The sequence below is a fragment of the Neolamprologus brichardi genome, chromosome 1, assembly GCF_056152115.1.
Source record: "Neolamprologus brichardi isolate AB-2024 chromosome 1, ASM5615211v1, whole genome shotgun sequence".
NCBI lineage: Eukaryota > Metazoa > Chordata > Actinopteri > Cichliformes > Cichlidae > Neolamprologus > Neolamprologus brichardi.
The window spans coordinates 3,585,602-3,602,997 of NC_142104.1; the positions used below are offsets into that span (position 1 = coordinate 3,585,602).

The window sequence follows — 17,396 nt, forward strand, 5'->3', positions numbered from 1 at the left end:
ACTGTCCTCATCAGTTATTTATTACAGCACATTTAATCCAACACAAAACAAAAAGATCACAGATCATATTTGCTGTATGAGTTTCTGCCTTCGCTCCTCATAACAGCAGTTTGTTATCAGGTGCGTCTTGGGGGGCACACGTGGCCAACTCGGCGGCAGTAGCAGATGGCGTTGAAGAAGCGGCAGTAGCAGGTGTCACAGGGATCACAACAGGGAAGTGGGTAGCCCAAACAGGACTGCTGGTGAGGGATGCAGCGACGAGGTGAACGCATGGCCCGACCCTGCAGCTGTAAGGCTGCAGACGTGTCCTGCAAACATAAACGCAGCAAGCAGATGAATTCACTTTGTTAAGGTAAATCTGTTAACAGGGAGTCACGAGGTAAAGAGTAAACTGCTGGTTTAAATGCTGCACCTCATCGTAGGAGCCTGTGTCCATCAAAAAATGATCTTCTACAGAGTCCACAGGGAGGAGGGCAGGCTCGTGCATGCGGTCAGGTACTTGGCTTCTTTCTGCAAATCAGAAAACACAGCAGAATGTATTTTGCATTTTTTGCTTACCGTAATCACTCCAATGTGTTTAATCTGCTGTATGTGAAAAATCAATTTCAAAATACTTCAAAATAACTGCAGTCAAATGTAAAAGATTGGGCTTACTAGATGTGATGTAAAAAAAAATAGGGACAAAATAGAAAACTACATGTTCAGATGTCTACTTTTTCTATCTATAAATATTCATGCTTCCACTGTTAAACGGATTAATCCTTCCAACCCTGGTGTGTTGGAGAGACAGTGGTTGGAGCTCTCTGAATGAAGAGATGTTACCGACCGATTTCAGATAGGAAGGTTTCAGTGCGACGTCCAGCGACAGGACCTTCATCGAGCGGTAAGTTTCCATGAACCAGCGAGGAGGCGAGTGGCAGCAGTCCGAAGGACCAACAGCAGAGCAGCACAGTGCCAAACATCGTGCTGCTAGCAGACAAAAGAAGAAGAAAAACCTGCACAACAACTCCAACAATCCTCAGTTTCTCCAACAAGAGTCTCTGAAAGGAGGAAACAGACACAGGCTTCAGTTTACCTGAAAGAGGGGAAACGCCAAAACTTCCAAGTCACATTTTTTATTCATTCTCTGCATTCAAAAACCTTCATTAGTTGATACAAAGACAACTAACGTGTGTGAAACTTTCTACCAAACAAGTTTTGGATTTGGAGCTTGTTGGAGTAAGTTTGATAACAGATATGTCACGGTTCTGGGTCAGTTTGACCCAGTATTTTGAGTTGTCATGTTTTGGTGCGTTTTGGATTCTTTTCTTATGATGATTATGAATCTATGTTTCAGTTATTCTTGTTTAGGGAGTTGTTCGTAGGCTTTGTGTTCTCATGTTTTTGCAGGTTTAGTTCAAGTTCCATGTGTCATTTTCTGTGTGTCTCTCAGTGTCGAGTCTGCGTCTTTGTGTGATGGTTTCTTGTTCCTGTTTTATTGTGAAGGTCTGCGTCTCATGTGAGTGTGTTCAGTTTTACCTCTTGTCTCGTGTCCCCCACCTGTGTGTAATCTCCCTGTGTTTCTCTGGCTGTATCCCAATTCAGGGTCTGCAGCCTTAAAGGCCGCATTTTAAGGCCGATTACGTCACCGCGACAACGAAGGCTGTCCCGATTCAAAGGCTGCTCAAAATGCGGCCCTCAAATGCATCCTTCATTTCCCTGAATTTGAAGGACGTGGCCGTGTAGACTTCGTGGCCCAACATATCCCAGAATGCATAGCGCGGCGGTGGGTGTGGATAATTTTGCCGGAAAAAAAGGGCGGATGAGGGGCGCCCGAAGAGTAAACTTTAAGTAAGTACTGAATATTATGTTACTTATTTATGTGCAAATGTTTAATAACGAAGAACATTAAAACATTCCTGTTGGCCACATGTCGGCAAAGTCATGTGACATTAGTGACGTTTGTACTAACTTGGTTTTAAAGCCTTTACTTTAAAATATACGCCGTTCAATAGCTGAGCTTAATCTTACAGAGAATGATCAAAGCTCATGTAGAAACAAACAAACAAATGAACAAAAGAGTTTCTCCTTCATTTCTGTCAAACAAAGCTGTATGAAACGTTTCCAGCTGTTAGTATCATGGTTGCTAGGCAACCTGGGCAGCGCAACGGAGGCTAGACCGTCCCATTTCACAAGCCTCGCACTTCCGGCCTTAGCGGTCTTTGAGTACGCGGCCCTTGAGGATCGTTGAGGCTGCGTACTTTAAGGCTGCAGACCCTGAATTGGGATACAGCCTCTGTGTGCAAGTCACGTCTTCTGTCTTTGTAGTTGCTGGTCCGTCTGTGTATCCACCATGTTTCATCCGTGTGTTCCCTGCCGTCATCATCATGTACCATCGTCTTCTTTCCTTTATGTTCAGGTTCGTACGGAGCCCCGCAGGGGACATGGGAGAAAAAAAAAATTAATACGGACTTTTGCGAGATCCCGCGTTAGTTTTGCGAGATCTCGCAAAAGTCCGTCTTAATTTTTTTTTCTCCCATGTCCCCTGCGGGGCTCCGTAGGTTCGTGTTCTTGTTCATGCTCTGTAGTTTAGTTGTCCCAGTATAGTTTAGTTCTCCGTTTTGCCGTTTGCCTCTCTATATTTCGTGTTCAATAAATCACCTTCACGACTGCCTGCATTTGGATCCTCCTTTTCCTTTTCCACACGGCTCTTCTCACTCGCCGTGACAAGATATGATCTGATCCCACATGAAATAAACTAATCTGCTGGTTTGTGAATTTCTCTTTATTTTCAGCACATAAATTTGAGTTTGTTAGTTATAAATTTCAGCACCAAGTGTTTCTTTTTTTTTTTTTTTAATTGAGTATTATTCTTATGCATAACTAAATCTGTTGAAATTTCCACACTGAACAGATTGCAAACCTTGGAGGAAAACAAATTAAATATTGCTCCGTAAAACATTAAATGACATCTCCCTTTATTCCTTAGCAATAACCCACAGCACTGGTTTTAATCACTTTCCTGTATGATGAAAACAAGTCATGCATAAAGCAAGGAGAGATTCTCATTAAGCACATTGTCATTTACATCCACAGGGAAGATCGTCAGCAGTTAAAAACAAAATCATTCCTGCTGGGTTTCATTAGTGGTGCAAAGGACATTTAGTACCAGGCTGCATAGTTCTACTTTGTTTAATTAAAATAATTTTACACTGCTGAATTTGACTTTTTATTAAACCTATTTTTTAAATTATCAAAAACACAACTGTAATAATAAAAAGATAACTGTGGATGTTTATTTCTACAACAAAATTGTATCCCTGGAAAAAATCCCTTTTACAGCATAATATTCCTGATATTGTCACTAATACACCAGAAGGCTTAAATAAAACTTCAGTTTTAATCATAAATAAAATCTTATTTACTTCCTACATAAACTGAATCAGAAGAGAACCAGACGGAGATGTGACTCACCTGTTGCTGTGACTCTTCACTGTGACTCTCTGAGATGACGAGGTGCAATTTAAAGACCCCTGGACAGGAAGAAGGTCACATGACCCACAGGTTTGGTATGGAATGGCACCCGCTGTGCATGTGCATCATCCCGCGACCTTGCAGAGATACATCAAATGGAGCATGATGGAAGCTCTAAGGCTAATTTAAACTATACGTGAGACTGTATAGCAGGGGGTTGGGGCATCTATTAGTATGGTGATTATGTCGTAAAGGTCACTTCTGTCTATTTTCATCCATATACGACAAAAACAAATGAAGAATATATCAAAAACTGGACAGACGGTTGAGTGTCTAATAGAAAACACAATATTCTTCTTTGTGGAAACTATTTATGTGATCTTTTTCTTTATTTTCTAGCACAAAATCAGAGCAAATATCACCTCAGGGTACTTAGTCTTGTAAGATAGAAAGACTGGCAGCGTGCTGTTTTACAGAGAGAAACCCAGATACTGCCTGGGTAAAGGTAAAAACTCCCTTTTAATAAGAAGAAATCTTTAATAAAACCAGTTGTGGGGGATGTGAAAAAGACAAGGAGACAACAGAAAGGCAAAACAAACAAAAAAGCAGAGGTTAGTAACCGTGGATACGACAGATGAGCCCTGGAGCCAGAGATATCTGCAGCAAGGAAAAGGAAGAGCGAGGTCAGAGAGAGCAACACATGAACACAGAATCACTGTTACTGAAACACAGTAATCCTGCAGAAGCAGCCGCAGATGTGACGCTTCAGGTCTGGAGAACCAGTTTTAGAAGCGTGTGTTCAGGAAACCTTCTTCTCCCACTTGGAGTAGATTTGTGCTCCACCTTGACTCTGAGAGACCTAAGGTCCTCAGCGTTGGGCAGATGACCCAGTACGGATCTCCCTGCTCAAACTCTTCTCTGGTGTGATTGTTTTGTCGTTATTTTTGAGCTTTTTGGTACCTTTGTTTGCAGAATAGATGACAGAGGAGGATGTAAAGGCAGGCTATGTTCTTGTCCAGCCTGAAATGTTTTCACATAGTGGTTTAACTGAATTTGGTCTTCTTTTTTCTTACCAGCCCAGAGTGGTAAATGAACTGATCTAGGAAATAGGACCGATTGATTCGATAAGCCTGCGTGAGTTCAAATAAAAATAACAAAAAATTAACTATGTGGATAAAAAAAGTAAATTGTAGATTTATTCAATGTGCTTTTATTTTGTTCCTTAATCAGTAAAAGTAGTCGTGTTTGCCTCTGTGCTGTCAGTTATGACCTGAGTGCTGGTTAGAGCTCGGTACACTCAGTAATAATCCTCTCAGGGTGCTTTATTGGAGAACATTAGATCGGCTGCTTCCTTCATGTTTCTTCTATTATTGTCAATCTGTTGCTTTGCTTTGACTTCCTCCTCCTCGTCCTCTGTCTGCCAACATGCTGCCAATTCTCTGAATAGTGACACACTGTTGACATCATCGCCGCACTCAGTACAAATGAGATCGGACGCAGCTGCAGTTGCACATAACATCCGCGCTCAGAATCAACTGATTACAGCCCATCAGCAGGAAATGGACTTAATAAACATGTTTATCTTCACCTACTTCCTGTTTCAGCCTGAACTCTTACCACAGTCAATGTGTGGCTTCTGTTTCTTTCATGTCACAGTGGATTGTGGGTAATTCCATCTGAAGGTTACCACCATAATCGACCATGTGTGAGACTCAGGTTTTGGTAGCTGCCCACTTACACTTTAATTAGACGTTTTACTTTATTAGTATTTAACTTTTTTATTTCTTCACACCTGTGATGCAAACAGAGGAGGCGAGGAAGACGCAGGAGGGGACAGAAGCTGAGGTAACAGGGCTTTAATCCAATTAATCATTCGTGCTTCTGACCCCGCCTATTTTAAAGTCGCATCAGTGATACACGCCGCAGCTGCATCATCTGAAGATGTGCTGTGACTGCTGCTTATGCTTATACAGATGTACAAACTGCTCAGCAACTTTTACAGATGCACGGTGGAGAGTATCCTGACAAACCTCATCACAGTGTGGTACGGGAATACCATCACTCGGGATAGACAGGCCCTCCAGTGTGTCATTAAAACGGCAAAATTCATCTAGTCCCACCACTGCAGGACATTTACAACAGCCAGGGCAGAAAAAGGGCCCGGCTGCCAGAAGCTACAGGAGTGTGAAAGCAAGAACAACCAGACTAAAAACAGTTTCAGGCTACTGAATCACTGACTAACTGTTGAGCTGTGATCATCTGCAACAATGACCTCAATAATTTGACCTATAAATGTGCAATTTTGAACATTTATATACAATATAATACAACTACATACAATTTAAACAATTTTAATATTTGCATAATCTGATTATGTTAACACTGTGACAGTGTTGCATAACTACTTGCACTTCTAAATAAGTGCAAGTAATAAAGCGAGTGTACATAGCACTCGCTTTATTCTATTATTTTTTATGCTTAGAGTTTTTTTTATGTTTTTTTTAGTTAGTTGTTTATTTAGTTGTGTTAAAGCAACACAAACTCGCAAAGTAAGAATTTTATTGCAGCTTAACATTTGTGTTTTGCGGTGTATGTGACAATAAATTTCTTGAATCTTGAATTCAGGTCAATGACATGTATCCATGTATAAAAGTGACTGTAATGACTAAATATTTTATGAAATAGAGTCTTGAATTAAAACTGAACTTCAATCATGTCTTGGTTGATTTAAAATTTGCTGTGGAAAATTAAATTTTATTTATATAGTGCCAAATCACAACAAAAGTTGCCTCAATAGTACAGAGAAAACACCAACAATCAGATGACCTGCTATGAGCAGCACTTTGGCGACAGTGGGGAAAAAAACTCCCTTTTAACAGGAAGAAACCTCTGGCAAAACCAGACTCAGGGAGGCTGGGGGTGAGGGGAAGGAGACGGGACAAAAAACACACTGTGGAAAAGAGTTGGAGATTAATAATAACCAATGATTAAATGCAGAGAGGTGTATAAACCCATATAGAGTGAAGAAGAAACACTCAGTAGCAGTCTACACCCAAAACTCTACGTCCCAAACTCGAAGATATTGAGGAGGAAAACAAAACAACACTGGTCCTGAAGATTCTGGTCAAACAATGATTTTAATGAACACACGCGCGGGGAGATGGATACTGCACACAATCAGCATAGATCTCCACCCAAAAATATAATGTCAGGGTTTGACGCCCCCTTCTCGCGTTTTTGTAAGAGCATTATTTGCATTTTTTTACAGACAATGATCAATTTTAAGAGATAAATGCAGACACCGAAGTTCCCCTCTCTAGCATCTTCATCCAAATATGGCGATGAATCCAGGCCCTGAAGGTCCCCAGGGACTTGTCTTATTTTTGACACATCTTCTGTCACCTGTTGCAAACTCAAACGCCACAGGTTGCTGAATAGTTTCAGACCTGTTTCTAGATTATATGGACTATATGTGTTTTGTAAGCGTGTATGCAGTTTTAACCTTCTATAGCTCCAAGTCACTTACACAATAGATCGCCCGGACATCGCGCCGAACGGGGCTTATGACCTTTCCTTAATTGACTGAGCTTTAACTCTTTAATAAGCACAAAATGCAATGTGTGTATACAATTATTATGACTACACCTGTAATAAATGGTTAACGTAAAGCCAGCAGGTTTAATAACCATCTTAATGCAACGTTAATGCTGCAGGAGCTACATTGTAGCTGCAAAATAATTTCTTTAATTCCACAAAGTAAAACTAAGTAAGGTCTCAGGGTTGCCGGATCCAACCCTAACTATATCAAAAAAAGAAAATTCACAAGACAAATGACAAGAACTATGTAATTGTTTAAAAACTTATGGACTTCCGTGTATTTGCAGAGTTCTCCTTTTGCCGTAGGTTCTATTTTCCACCAGTGTGTCACGTATCATCTAGCAGGTGTTTCATGTTAAGGTGCAGGCAAACATTACACTGACAAATGATGACGATTTTATTTTTATAGCACATTTCATTACGTATACACTCAATGTGCGTAACACAGAAAATGGAGATGTAAAAACCTGCGGGGAACACACAGAGCAGGACAAATCAACACCTACTGAGTGTAGCCTGTGTGAATAAAAAGGCTCTGCGTGTGTTAATAAAGTGCTTCACAACTGTGAACAGATGTAGAAAATGAACCACATCTGGCAAGTTTAAGCGACTAAGGCTGAAAAAACTGCAAACAGTTTAAAGTGCTCAAAGATAACATTTTAATGCTTCAATTGAAAAGACTACCAGTAAGAATGCAGCATACCTTGATTGACATATGACCTGGTGGTAAATACGCTAAAGGGTTACCTAGGCAACCAGAGCCATGGATGTCTGCTAGTGTCCAACTGTCAGCAACAAACTGATGTGTGGAGAGCAAATTGCTTGCTGTGGTGCAGCCTAAATCCAGCCACATCATAGACTGTATATAAAGGATAGACACAGCTTCAGCCTGCACTCTTTCCAATGGCCAGCAGGGGGTGGCTTCAAAAAGAAGTCAAACTGTAAAGAAGATATGATCCAGTCACGCTTGATTTGCGACTTCACTAAACACTTTTTTGATGAAATGATAGTCTCAGTTGCTACTTTTGCTCACTTACTGAACGTAATCTGATGCTTACTTTGTAAATTAGAATAGAATAATGGTGTTTAAAAAGTAATAAGGTGAAGCACATTATGCTACTAATGGACACGTTGCTACATATATTTTATGGGCATGTGGTGTCCCATTTCAAAATCCCAACAGGGTAACCGTGAAAATGCTCAGCCCGAGATTTCACTTTAACTTGATCACGTCCAACTTTTATATACAGTCTATGCACCAAAAGCATTTTAGAAATAAGCTTCCAGAAGCATTCAAATCAACTTTAGCATCGCAGGCAGGAGGGCTGAGCTGTTTTCTGTTTTGTCTGATTAGTTCAATTCACTTTTGACCTCACAGTATCCATCTCCCTCTATCATCAAGGCACAGCGTACTTCACTTGGTTATTTTGGGGCTATAAATCTATACATATTTGCAAATCATTCATTGAAAAAAATCAAAAATATTATTGTTTTTATTGTAACATAATTAGGTGGATATTTATAGTTTCTTTTAAACATCAGTCTGAGTCCCAGAGCCTGAACCTGTTAACTGTTTATTCTGCAGATGCACTTAAGTTTCATTTTATCGTTTGTGGTTTGGACACTTTCGGTTCACTGCTGTCAGAAAATCAGTGATCCGTATCACTATATTCTCTCCACCGATCTTATCAACTGTGCAGCGCTGTGCACAATGACAGCAGTGGCTCTGTGCTGCTAACACACTGTTAGGGTGCCTTGCTTTAAAAATATTATTCTTGTTTAAGAAAGTTTTATGAGCATTGCATTACTACAGTCACTGTAATTGGAGATCCGAGTGCTGATATTACACACAGTGCGTCTTCGGAGACTTGAAACACAAAGAATCTTTTCTTTCACAAACCAGGTCGAGGAGAAATCACACACTCCAGCTCTGACTCACTCTCACCTGACTGACTGATCGATGCTCTCCTTCTCACACAGACGGAGCTAATCGACCAGGCAGAGCAGTCGAGCTCGGAAGCTGTCAGACTTAAATATCTGTCATCAGCTGAGCCGGAAATCAGGGGAAAGCTGACGGTGACCCTGTATTTGGGTCCATCCCGGAGCTTTCGGTCATGGTTTTCGAGTCTCTGGTCAGCGACCTGCTCAATAGGTTCATCGGAGACTACGTGGAGAATCTCGACAAGTCTCAGCTCAAGATCGGGATCTGGGGAGGTGGGTTCTGCAGCTAGCTAGGAACTGTCTGTTGTACACGCATCCGAGCCAGACTCCGTTCAAAAATGTCTAAATTTAGTGCTTGCGTCTTTTTGCACAACTTGACAAGTATAATTAAAGTGTCTGAACACATACTGTAAAGCGATAGAGTTTATTGATAATATCGGCATCAATTTAAGCTGTAATTTAGTATGTGTTCTGGTGAAATTTTAACTTTCGTTAAAGCTTCGTCTGGTGTTTGGGCTACACCTCCACTTAAAATACAGCGAAGTAGAAGGGGAAGCTACTGAGTGCTGTGGTTGAATATTATTTTTTGCTGACTGGGGTTGCTTTAAGTTTGTTAAATGTTCGCCGAACTAAAGAGTGACTCACAGCGAGCGAAATAAACACGGACATTTGAGTGTTTTCATGTCCAGCTTTCACAGCGACTCGTTGTTATTGAATTACCGGATATTACAACGTGGTCAGGCGCTGGAGGGGGACTGAACTTTGCAGCCCACATTCGGGTCCAGTAACTGCAAGCAGACGGACCCTCAGCCCGCTGCATATGTCCTGGTGTTTGGGCCTCATCCAGATACCAGATCAGTCAGCGTGAAGTGGCGCTGAAGTTAATGTGACACACAGAAGGTGCATTCAGTTAATTCAGTTAACCTGCAGCTTATCAGACACACACACACACACACACACACACACACACACACACACACACTGCAGCACGTCTGCGGTTAAGCCATTATCATCAGCATGGTTATTTTTGTCACTGCTACACAGACTGATTAAATGCTTTCACTTAAACATATTAAAATGATGTTACGGCAGAGCCACGACTGGAAATTTAATTGAATAGTCTTTCACGAGGAAGTTAACTGGGACTCATTAACCTTTTAATGTCTGTTATTTGTGCAATATAACAAGCAAACATTCTCAAGTTAGTTAGCGTTTGTGTACATGTTCAAACCAGATTCAGTAAAAGCTCCAGGACATTACATGTCAGTAATATGTGAACATGGCAGAAGTGTAACATGTGGGCATTGTGCTGCCGCCTGTCTGGCTACATTCCTGCTTCCTAATGTTTCCTCATATCTGTAAACATGCTTCTGGCACACATGAGAAGGAAGCTTCTCTCCACTAATCAAACACTGGCTTAGCTGCTTATGGAAAATCACCTGAAGGATTTCACATCCAGTTGGATCCGGGGCAGGTTTATCGATAGAAGTGCTGTAGTAAAATCAGGCTGATACACCCGAGTATTTGTATCAGAGTTTAAAGTATTACCTTAATTTTGTCAAATGAAGCATTTAAAGGGATACGTGTGAAACATATGATTTTTTTGTAAACACACAATCAGATATGCTGACTCTGATTCTTCTTCTGATTTCTTACAGGAAATGTTGTCCTTGAGAACCTGCGAGTTAAAGAAAATGCTCTGGTAAGTCCCAAACCTCACACACTGACACATGCAGCCTGTGGTTTAGTGTGATGATTTTATAGAGTGGTCTGAGCTTTTAATGTAAAGGAGTCTGTTTTTGACCTTTGTGCTGTGCTTGGTTGTCACGTGGTGTGATAACTGTGGCCTCCTCATGGTTACAGAAGATTGCTAGCTTGTTAAATTGCTTGTGCTATAAACACAGGCTAACCACATAATCTCTAGGCTGCAAAATTCTCACTTCCTGTTTGCTCTGAGATGCTTTAGTCGTTTGGAGTGTGTTTTGAGTGCGAATACTCAAAATGGCAGAGTTTAAGCCTGGACACCTGGCTCATCCCTTTCCACAGGCCATGGGGTTAATAGTGTGCATTTGTGTTTCAGAGTGAGTTTGATGTTCCCTTCAAAGTGAAGGCCGGACAGATCGGTGAGTTCTGATGATTTTTTATTCACCTCATGTCACCTTTTTTGAAGCTCTTTGTGTGCTTCATTGCTTCACATCACAAGTCAGCCATCCCCATAGACCAAATATGTATCTACCCCCACACACACGCACACACACCCTCAAAACCTCGACGTTAGCATTTTGACACAGCAATGCTAACGTCGACGCTACAACCACAATGTTTTTGTGGTTGTAGCCTCAAGTGATCATAAGTAAACAAAATGGTAGGGTGGTTAATTCTTAGTTAATGCTACCAAACCTGTTTAGCAAGCTGCTGAAGGTTTCAGAGAGCAATTAAAAATCTAAGCTTACTCAGCTCCTTCCTGTTTAATCTGACTATGATCAGCTGGAAGTGATATCCCTACGTGCACGAGTGCAGATAGCCAGCATAAACACAAACACACCAAAAGCTGGACTAATCACCAGCATCTAGAAGACTTCTGTGAGGGTTGGGATGTTGAACGTTTTCCTTTTGATAATCAGAAAGAATCTGTGTTTGTGTTTCAGGGAAGCTGACTTTGAAAATCCCCTGGAAGAACCTCTACAATGATGCTGTGGTTGCCACATTGGAGGGTCTTTACCTGCTGGTTGTCCCTGGAGCCAGTAAGTTATGCTGAATTTGCAGATAAGCATCTTTCCAGGCAAGTGTCACATGAAGTAGAAGAAGAAACAGGAAGTTGAACTCAGAAGCTGGACGATTCATTTTTTTTTGAGCTGGTAATCAGTTGTATACAGCTTATGATAACTCCTACACACACACACAGGAGAGAGGGTTTTTTTTCAGGCTTTTCTAACAGATGGCATCATGGAGGCGTGGTTAGTTTACTAACAGTGTGTTGCTTTTGATAAAGAAGTGTTTTCTCAGCTTTTATGTGTGTGTTCCAGCTGGATCTCAGCTGAAAACGAGTCCGTATAACGGTAAGCTACCAGTTCAGAGGTGGAGGTTCGGGTTTAGGTCCGATCCGTTCTCTGGGCTTCCTGTCAGGGCTGCACGATGTCAAAAAACAAATGAGTGTATGATAACAGCGGTTTAACTTGTAATCCGTTTTTAAATTCCTTCAAAGTAAAAGCCTCTATGCTGTTGGATTAGTGGAGAGCTTTTACTGTGGAACTGCTACAGCTTTGTGTTGAATTTGGATTTAAGGTGTGTAGAAAAACCTTTCAGGTAAAAACAAAAAACAGCAATTACCAGTAAACTTATCGTGCAGCTCTGATTAACCGTCTCGGTGGTTTTGTGTAGAGGTATCTGGTTTCCAGTCTGGGGTTCTTCCTTAATCTTGATGTAGGGATTTCTGAAAACTAATCCTGGGATGTTTCAAAGGGATATATGGGGATCTGGAAAAGAATTTGATTCTTTAGAACCATGTTGTGAGCTGTGGTGGTAGTTGGGTGGAGCCTTTTGAACAACCGGTCAAGGAGAGCTTGATGAAAATGAAACGCTTAAAAACTTAGAGCTGTGTCAGCGTTCTATTCAGCACAGTCACTGTGGATCCATGTCACCCAGACCTGATTTCCTGTGTAAGCTCACAGATTAGAAGCTTGATTCTATGAGAAAGGAACTCATCTCATTACAACCTGGTCCTTGTATCTAGGGCTGCCACGATTGGTCGACTAGTCACGATTACGTCGACAATTTTAATAGTCGACGCATCGTTTGAAGCTTTGTAAGATCCCAAAAGACGCAGGAATAAGTAGTAGGATTTAAGAGTGTAATAACGGACTGAAACAGAAGATGGCAGCACTGCATGTACAAGGATGCCAGCTGCCGTCAAACCCCGAAGAAGAAGAAGTAGCTCTGTCCCAGAATTCATAGCGCAGCCTAGCTCAGTTGTCAACAATGGCGGCAGCTAGTTAGTTTTAATATTACTCTTATTATTCTTTCTGGGTCACAAAATAAACGTTTAACATATTTTCAGGCGAGAATGTAGCTGTGTAAACCTCAAATATCTGCTCAGTTTATCAAGACACCACATATTTTCAAAAGCGCTCCGACGTTTTCGGAGACGTCTGTTACCCACTAGCTCGATAGCTAGCCGGGGGCTAGGCTCTCTAGAGCCGTGAGAACACCGGACTCCCGGCAAATCGTTTTCAAACCCACTGCCGTCTTTCGCTACTCAGGTTAAATATATATAAGTCACTTAGATAACTTCAAAATGTTGTTGTTTGGCTTTTTTTTTTTAGTATTTTATTTGTTCCTGAGTAAATCGGTTTGGCTGAGATTAAAGTTATAGTTTTTACACAGCTGAATAAACATCAAGCAGACAGCTGATCATCAGAAGTGTGAGATGCTCCAGAATATGTGTCCCGTTATATTTTAGATAGCAAGGAGTTTATTAAACTTCACCGAAACAATCTGCAAATTTCATTAAAATTTAATAAACTATCATCTTGTCTTTATTTTTAGTTAGCACAAACCTGAAACACAATAAGCTGTACGTTTTACTTCCAATGGATGATGTATCCAAAACCTGGAACCTGCAGTGGCTTGTAAAACAGGCTTCTGTTTAGTCCTCTGGGCCTGCATCCACAGTTGTTCTGGGTCTGCTATTTTTGTATGAAACTGTCCTGGAAGAGAAAATTGGTTTAAAGAAGATAAACTGTTTTCTAATACTGTTCAATTAAATTTACTTTTATTTATACAGCTCCAAATCACAACTGTGGCCTCAAGGCGCTTTATATGTAAGGTCGACTCTACAATAATACATACAGATAAAAACCCAACAATCATATGGCCCCCTATGAGTAAGCACTTTTGGCAACAGTGGAAGGAAAACTCCCTTTTAACCAGGCTCAGGGAGGGGCGGGGCCATCTGCTGCAACTGGTTTGGGTGAGAGAAAGAAGACTTATTACAAGTGTAATTTTGTTTGGTTCTTTTCTATAAAGACTGATTGTAACAGTTTTTTCATGTGATCCTGTTTTGACTTCAAGTAACCCAAAGGAGCAGTTTTGTGGTCAGTATGTATCTGTGCGCAAGAAAAACAGAACCAGAGATGATATGCAAAGACAATGTTTGCGCAACAAAGCGAGATACACAGCAGCATGCCAGTAAATGCTTTATAAAGATGACAACACCTTGAGCACATTTGTAAGATACACAGTAACTCCTGACATGCTGAATGTAAACTGAACTTTAGTTTGTTTGTGGTGAAACTCCACAGGGAGCTCTAACTCCACAGGGAGAGGTCCCGTGAGGGACAAACTGGCTCTTTATCCAGTAGGAGGAGACAGTTTGGCTCTCAGAGCAGGCACCAGGTCGATGTTGGTGGAGGTTAAAACTAACTCTGGCTTTGTTTTGGTTGTTTTTCTCAGCATTAAAGTATGATGCAGCGAAGGAGGAGCGTTACCAGCAGGAGGCCAAGCAGAGGGAACTGCAACGTATCGAGGATGCGCTGCAGATGGCCGCACGCAGGGGTGAGTCAGTCTGACCTCAGTGACACCTGTGGATACCTGTGCTTTATTTTCCATCTTTGCTCTGCTAAATTTTCCTGTGGTTTTAACTTTCGCTTCCTCCAGTTCACATTTTTCCCACCACACAAACAGGCACAGTTTTAGTTCCTCCACTTGGTGTTTCTGCGAAGAAACCAAAGTCTAGTCCTAGATATTTTTTCAGGGTATTTTTAAAAAAAAAAAAAAAAATTTAGCACTGAACTTAAATTTTTCTTGCGGGATTGCAAACTAAACAGCTTAAGCTACTAAATAATTCTCATCCCGTATGTGCAGATTCTACCCAGATGTGTGTGTTAAGTGTCAGAGCTTCAGCATTAGGTTTCCACTGTGAGGTTTCAGGTCAGAAGTGTCCAAACCAGACCGCCGCAGTGTGTGAATCATGTCCTGCACAGGTGAATGTATTAACATCCTGTTTGTCCCGTTCATGCTGCGTTGGCTGTCAGCATCTCAAACCGGAGATCTGCTGTTCAGTCTGGAGAGCGTGGTTTACAAGGAGCCAGTCAAGGGTAAAGCGCACAGTGCGGCACACACAATGAAACATGAAAGTTAACACACACAGACACACAGGTTGGCGTCACACACGTGTGTAGGTGCATGCTGACATCAGAAGGTAAGGCTGCATTTCAGAGCTCTTCAGTCCAATAAAAGTCCAGTTTAAAAAAAAAAAGCTTCAGATGTTCAGGGATTTGAATTTGAATCATTCTTTGTTTGTTTTTTTGGTCCATTAATTAGCTGTTTGCCTTTAGTTAATAAACACACATATCTCAGAGCTCACTCTGATTATGTCAAGAAATGTAAGAGATGCTAGTTGGTATCTCTTCCATGCAAACACCCCCATCTGTCCTCTGGGGCTCGCACATGTTCTGCAGTTTGGTTTTAGTGTTGAATGTGTGAGTCTTCTGCTGCTGCTTCCTGCACTCTGTGTGCTTTCGGGCTTTTCTCACACTAACTGCCGTCTCTTCCTTTAACGCTGCCAAAGTCCCAAAAGGACGTAAAAAACACAAAAAGCACAAAAAAGCCTTGAAGAAGCTGAAACGACACGACCACAAAGAAGGTGAGTTTCACATTTTCACTGAGTTTGTGCTTTAAAACAGGCGCCTGGTCCTTTTGTTTGGATCAACCATTCAGAATGATGTTACTCAGCAATGGTCTCATAAGTTGTAACAGAGAGTGATTATCCTTTAACTTATACCATTAATGAAGCAAACTTTTATCATTCAAGGACCCGGGAGCATTTTTATAAAGTGGTTCATGCAGAGTATTGATCTTACGAGAGACACCAGTGTTCATGTCAGGTTAATAATACACATATAAGATCTTAAATCTTCTGACAGGAGTTAGGCAGACTGCCGTGCAGCCTCCCTTTTTATGCTGTTAGGTTGTTAAGTGATGAGCTGGACATGAATAGAGCGCACTGTGGAGGACCTAATTCCTGATTTGTGAACACTCGACTCTTCCTGTGACTTCTCTGCTCCTTCTTTCTCTCTGATCTTTGAGCTTTTGCTAGCTGCTCCGTTAAACTGCACTGCTGTCCCCTCTACCTTACCTCACAGGTGTGTCTGAGTCACTACAGTCCTGTTTTAAGCTGGATGAACTCAGTACTGCAAACAGTTCTTCATACTAGTTCAGTGAAATCATTTATTTTTGTTTAGACATTTTTCCTGTAAGGCCCCAATCACACATCCCTAGAGACCCACCCGGAAACAACTGGTTGCTAGGAGAAAATGTGTAATGCTAGCCACATAGTGAGTGAAAAACCTCAGCTTTGTAGTGGCGCCATGAGGTCACCAACAGCTCGCTAGGCCTGTGTGACAGGGGCTTCAGGGACCGTCTCTTTGCAGTCTAGTCCATTTGGATATTTGGATGGTTATGCAGTGTGTTTTCACGTTTAAATTCTGGTAAAGGTGTTCAGTGTTGTTTAATATGCCAGGTGGTACCACCAGCCTGCACCCACCTGGTCACTATGATCAACACAAAGCCTGTTGGTCCTCAAAATATTACACTAAACAAACTGATACCACTATTATAAATATTCTAGAAAGATTGCAGTTTTGCTGTTAATTATTTTGGCCATTTTTATATGGTAGTGAAAATCTGATCTGTGAAGAGGTGTAGGTCAGTGTGAAATCACAAGACAGGTAGCATCAGTTCAAGCTGATTTGATATTTCAGGATCTCTGTTACATATTGGTTTCTTGGACCTGCCTTTTAAAGCTCAGAATCTTTTTATGAATGAACAGAAACAAACCATCTGTATCCAGCGTGAAGTAAAAATTGTATGAATCCAAGTAAGTAAGACTCGCTCTTTATACTGTTTATTGTTTCAGACAAACCCAAGGAAGAAAAGAAGGACACGTTTGCGGAGAAAATGGCCACTCAGGTGATTAAAAACCTGCAGGTGAACATCAGCAGCATCCACTTGCGCTACGAAGATGACGTAAGTACTGATCCAGGTTCAAATCCGGATGCTCGTTAAGGTGAGTCAGCTCATGTCTGCTCTGTTTTGTTTCAGCTGTCGGATCCACAGCGCCCCCTGTCTATGGGAGTGACGCTGTCAGAGCTCAGCCTTAAGGTAACATATACGCACACACACTCCAGCTACCTGTTGCGTTGCTGTTGGTACATCGCTGTTTTTTCTTTGGTTTTTTTAGACCACTGATGCGACCTGGAAAGAGTGCATCCTGAACGAGGCAGCGAAGATCATCTATAAGGTGACAGATGCTCTGCTTGTCCTCTAATTCTGTGTTCCTTGTTATCTGGTGTTTGTAAGCTTGAAGCTTAAATTGCACGTCACCTGTGTGAAGGATGCAGAATAGC

The 17,396-nt window shown here is 41.4% G+C and overlaps 2 protein-coding genes across 6 annotated transcripts in view; one reads left to right on the plus strand and one right to left on the minus strand.

Moving 5' to 3' along the window:
* Positions 1-2: 2 nt before the first annotated feature.
* On the minus strand, positions 3-3,589 carry agrp (agouti related neuropeptide). Of its 3 annotated transcripts, none has more exons than XM_035905348.2 (4): positions 3,454-3,589; positions 827-1,040; positions 413-510; positions 3-308 (listed from the first exon to the last, which is right to left on the minus strand). In XM_035905348.2, the coding sequence occupies exons 2-4, from the start codon at positions 960-962 to the stop codon at positions 117-119; spliced, it is 426 nt and encodes a 141-aa protein (XP_035761241.1). In that variant the 5' UTR covers positions 963-1,040; positions 3,454-3,589; the 3' UTR covers positions 3-116. The 3 variants fall into 3 exon arrangements, with proteins under 3 accessions (XP_035761241.1, XP_087697422.1, XP_087697396.1); XM_087841296.1 differs by lacking the exon at positions 3,454-3,589 and adding an exon at positions 2,332-2,389; XM_087841270.1 differs by lacking the exon at positions 3,454-3,589 and adding an exon at positions 2,291-2,381.
* A 5,451-nt stretch (positions 3,590-9,040) lies between these two features.
* Positions 9,041-17,396, plus strand: part of vps13c (vacuolar protein sorting 13 homolog C) — a 62,187-nt gene continuing 53,831 nt past the window's right edge. For 2 of the 3 annotated variants that reach the window (XM_087841405.1, XM_087841519.1), the window contains exons 1-10: positions 9,041-9,264; positions 10,650-10,693; positions 11,072-11,114; positions 11,640-11,735; positions 14,443-14,544; positions 15,024-15,086; positions 15,560-15,634; positions 16,907-17,016; positions 17,092-17,151; positions 17,231-17,290. In XM_087841405.1, the coding sequence (XP_087697531.1) occupies positions 9,165-9,264; positions 10,650-10,693; positions 11,072-11,114; positions 11,640-11,735; positions 14,443-14,544; positions 15,024-15,086; positions 15,560-15,634; positions 16,907-17,016; positions 17,092-17,151; positions 17,231-17,290 (753 nt within the window). In that variant the 5' untranslated portion in view covers positions 9,041-9,164. The remainder of the gene's footprint in view (positions 9,265-10,649; positions 10,694-11,071; positions 11,115-11,639; positions 11,736-14,442; positions 14,545-15,023; positions 15,087-15,559; positions 15,635-16,906; positions 17,017-17,091; positions 17,152-17,230; positions 17,291-17,396) is intronic. The other variant, XM_087841457.1, reaches the window with a different exon arrangement.

Coding starts and splice junctions, on each gene's coding strand:
- agrp (XM_087841270.1), bottom strand. CDS start 2,368: ATGATGATGACGGCAGGGAACACACGGATGAAACATGGTGGATACACA. Junction 1,041..2,290: donor CAACTACAAAGACAGAAGAC/GTGACTTGCACA, acceptor TCCTCCTTTCAG/AGACTCTTGTTGGAGAAACT. Junction 309..412: donor ACACAGGCTCCTACGATGAG/GTGCAGCATTTA, acceptor TTATGTTTGCAG/GACACGTCTGCAGCCTTACA.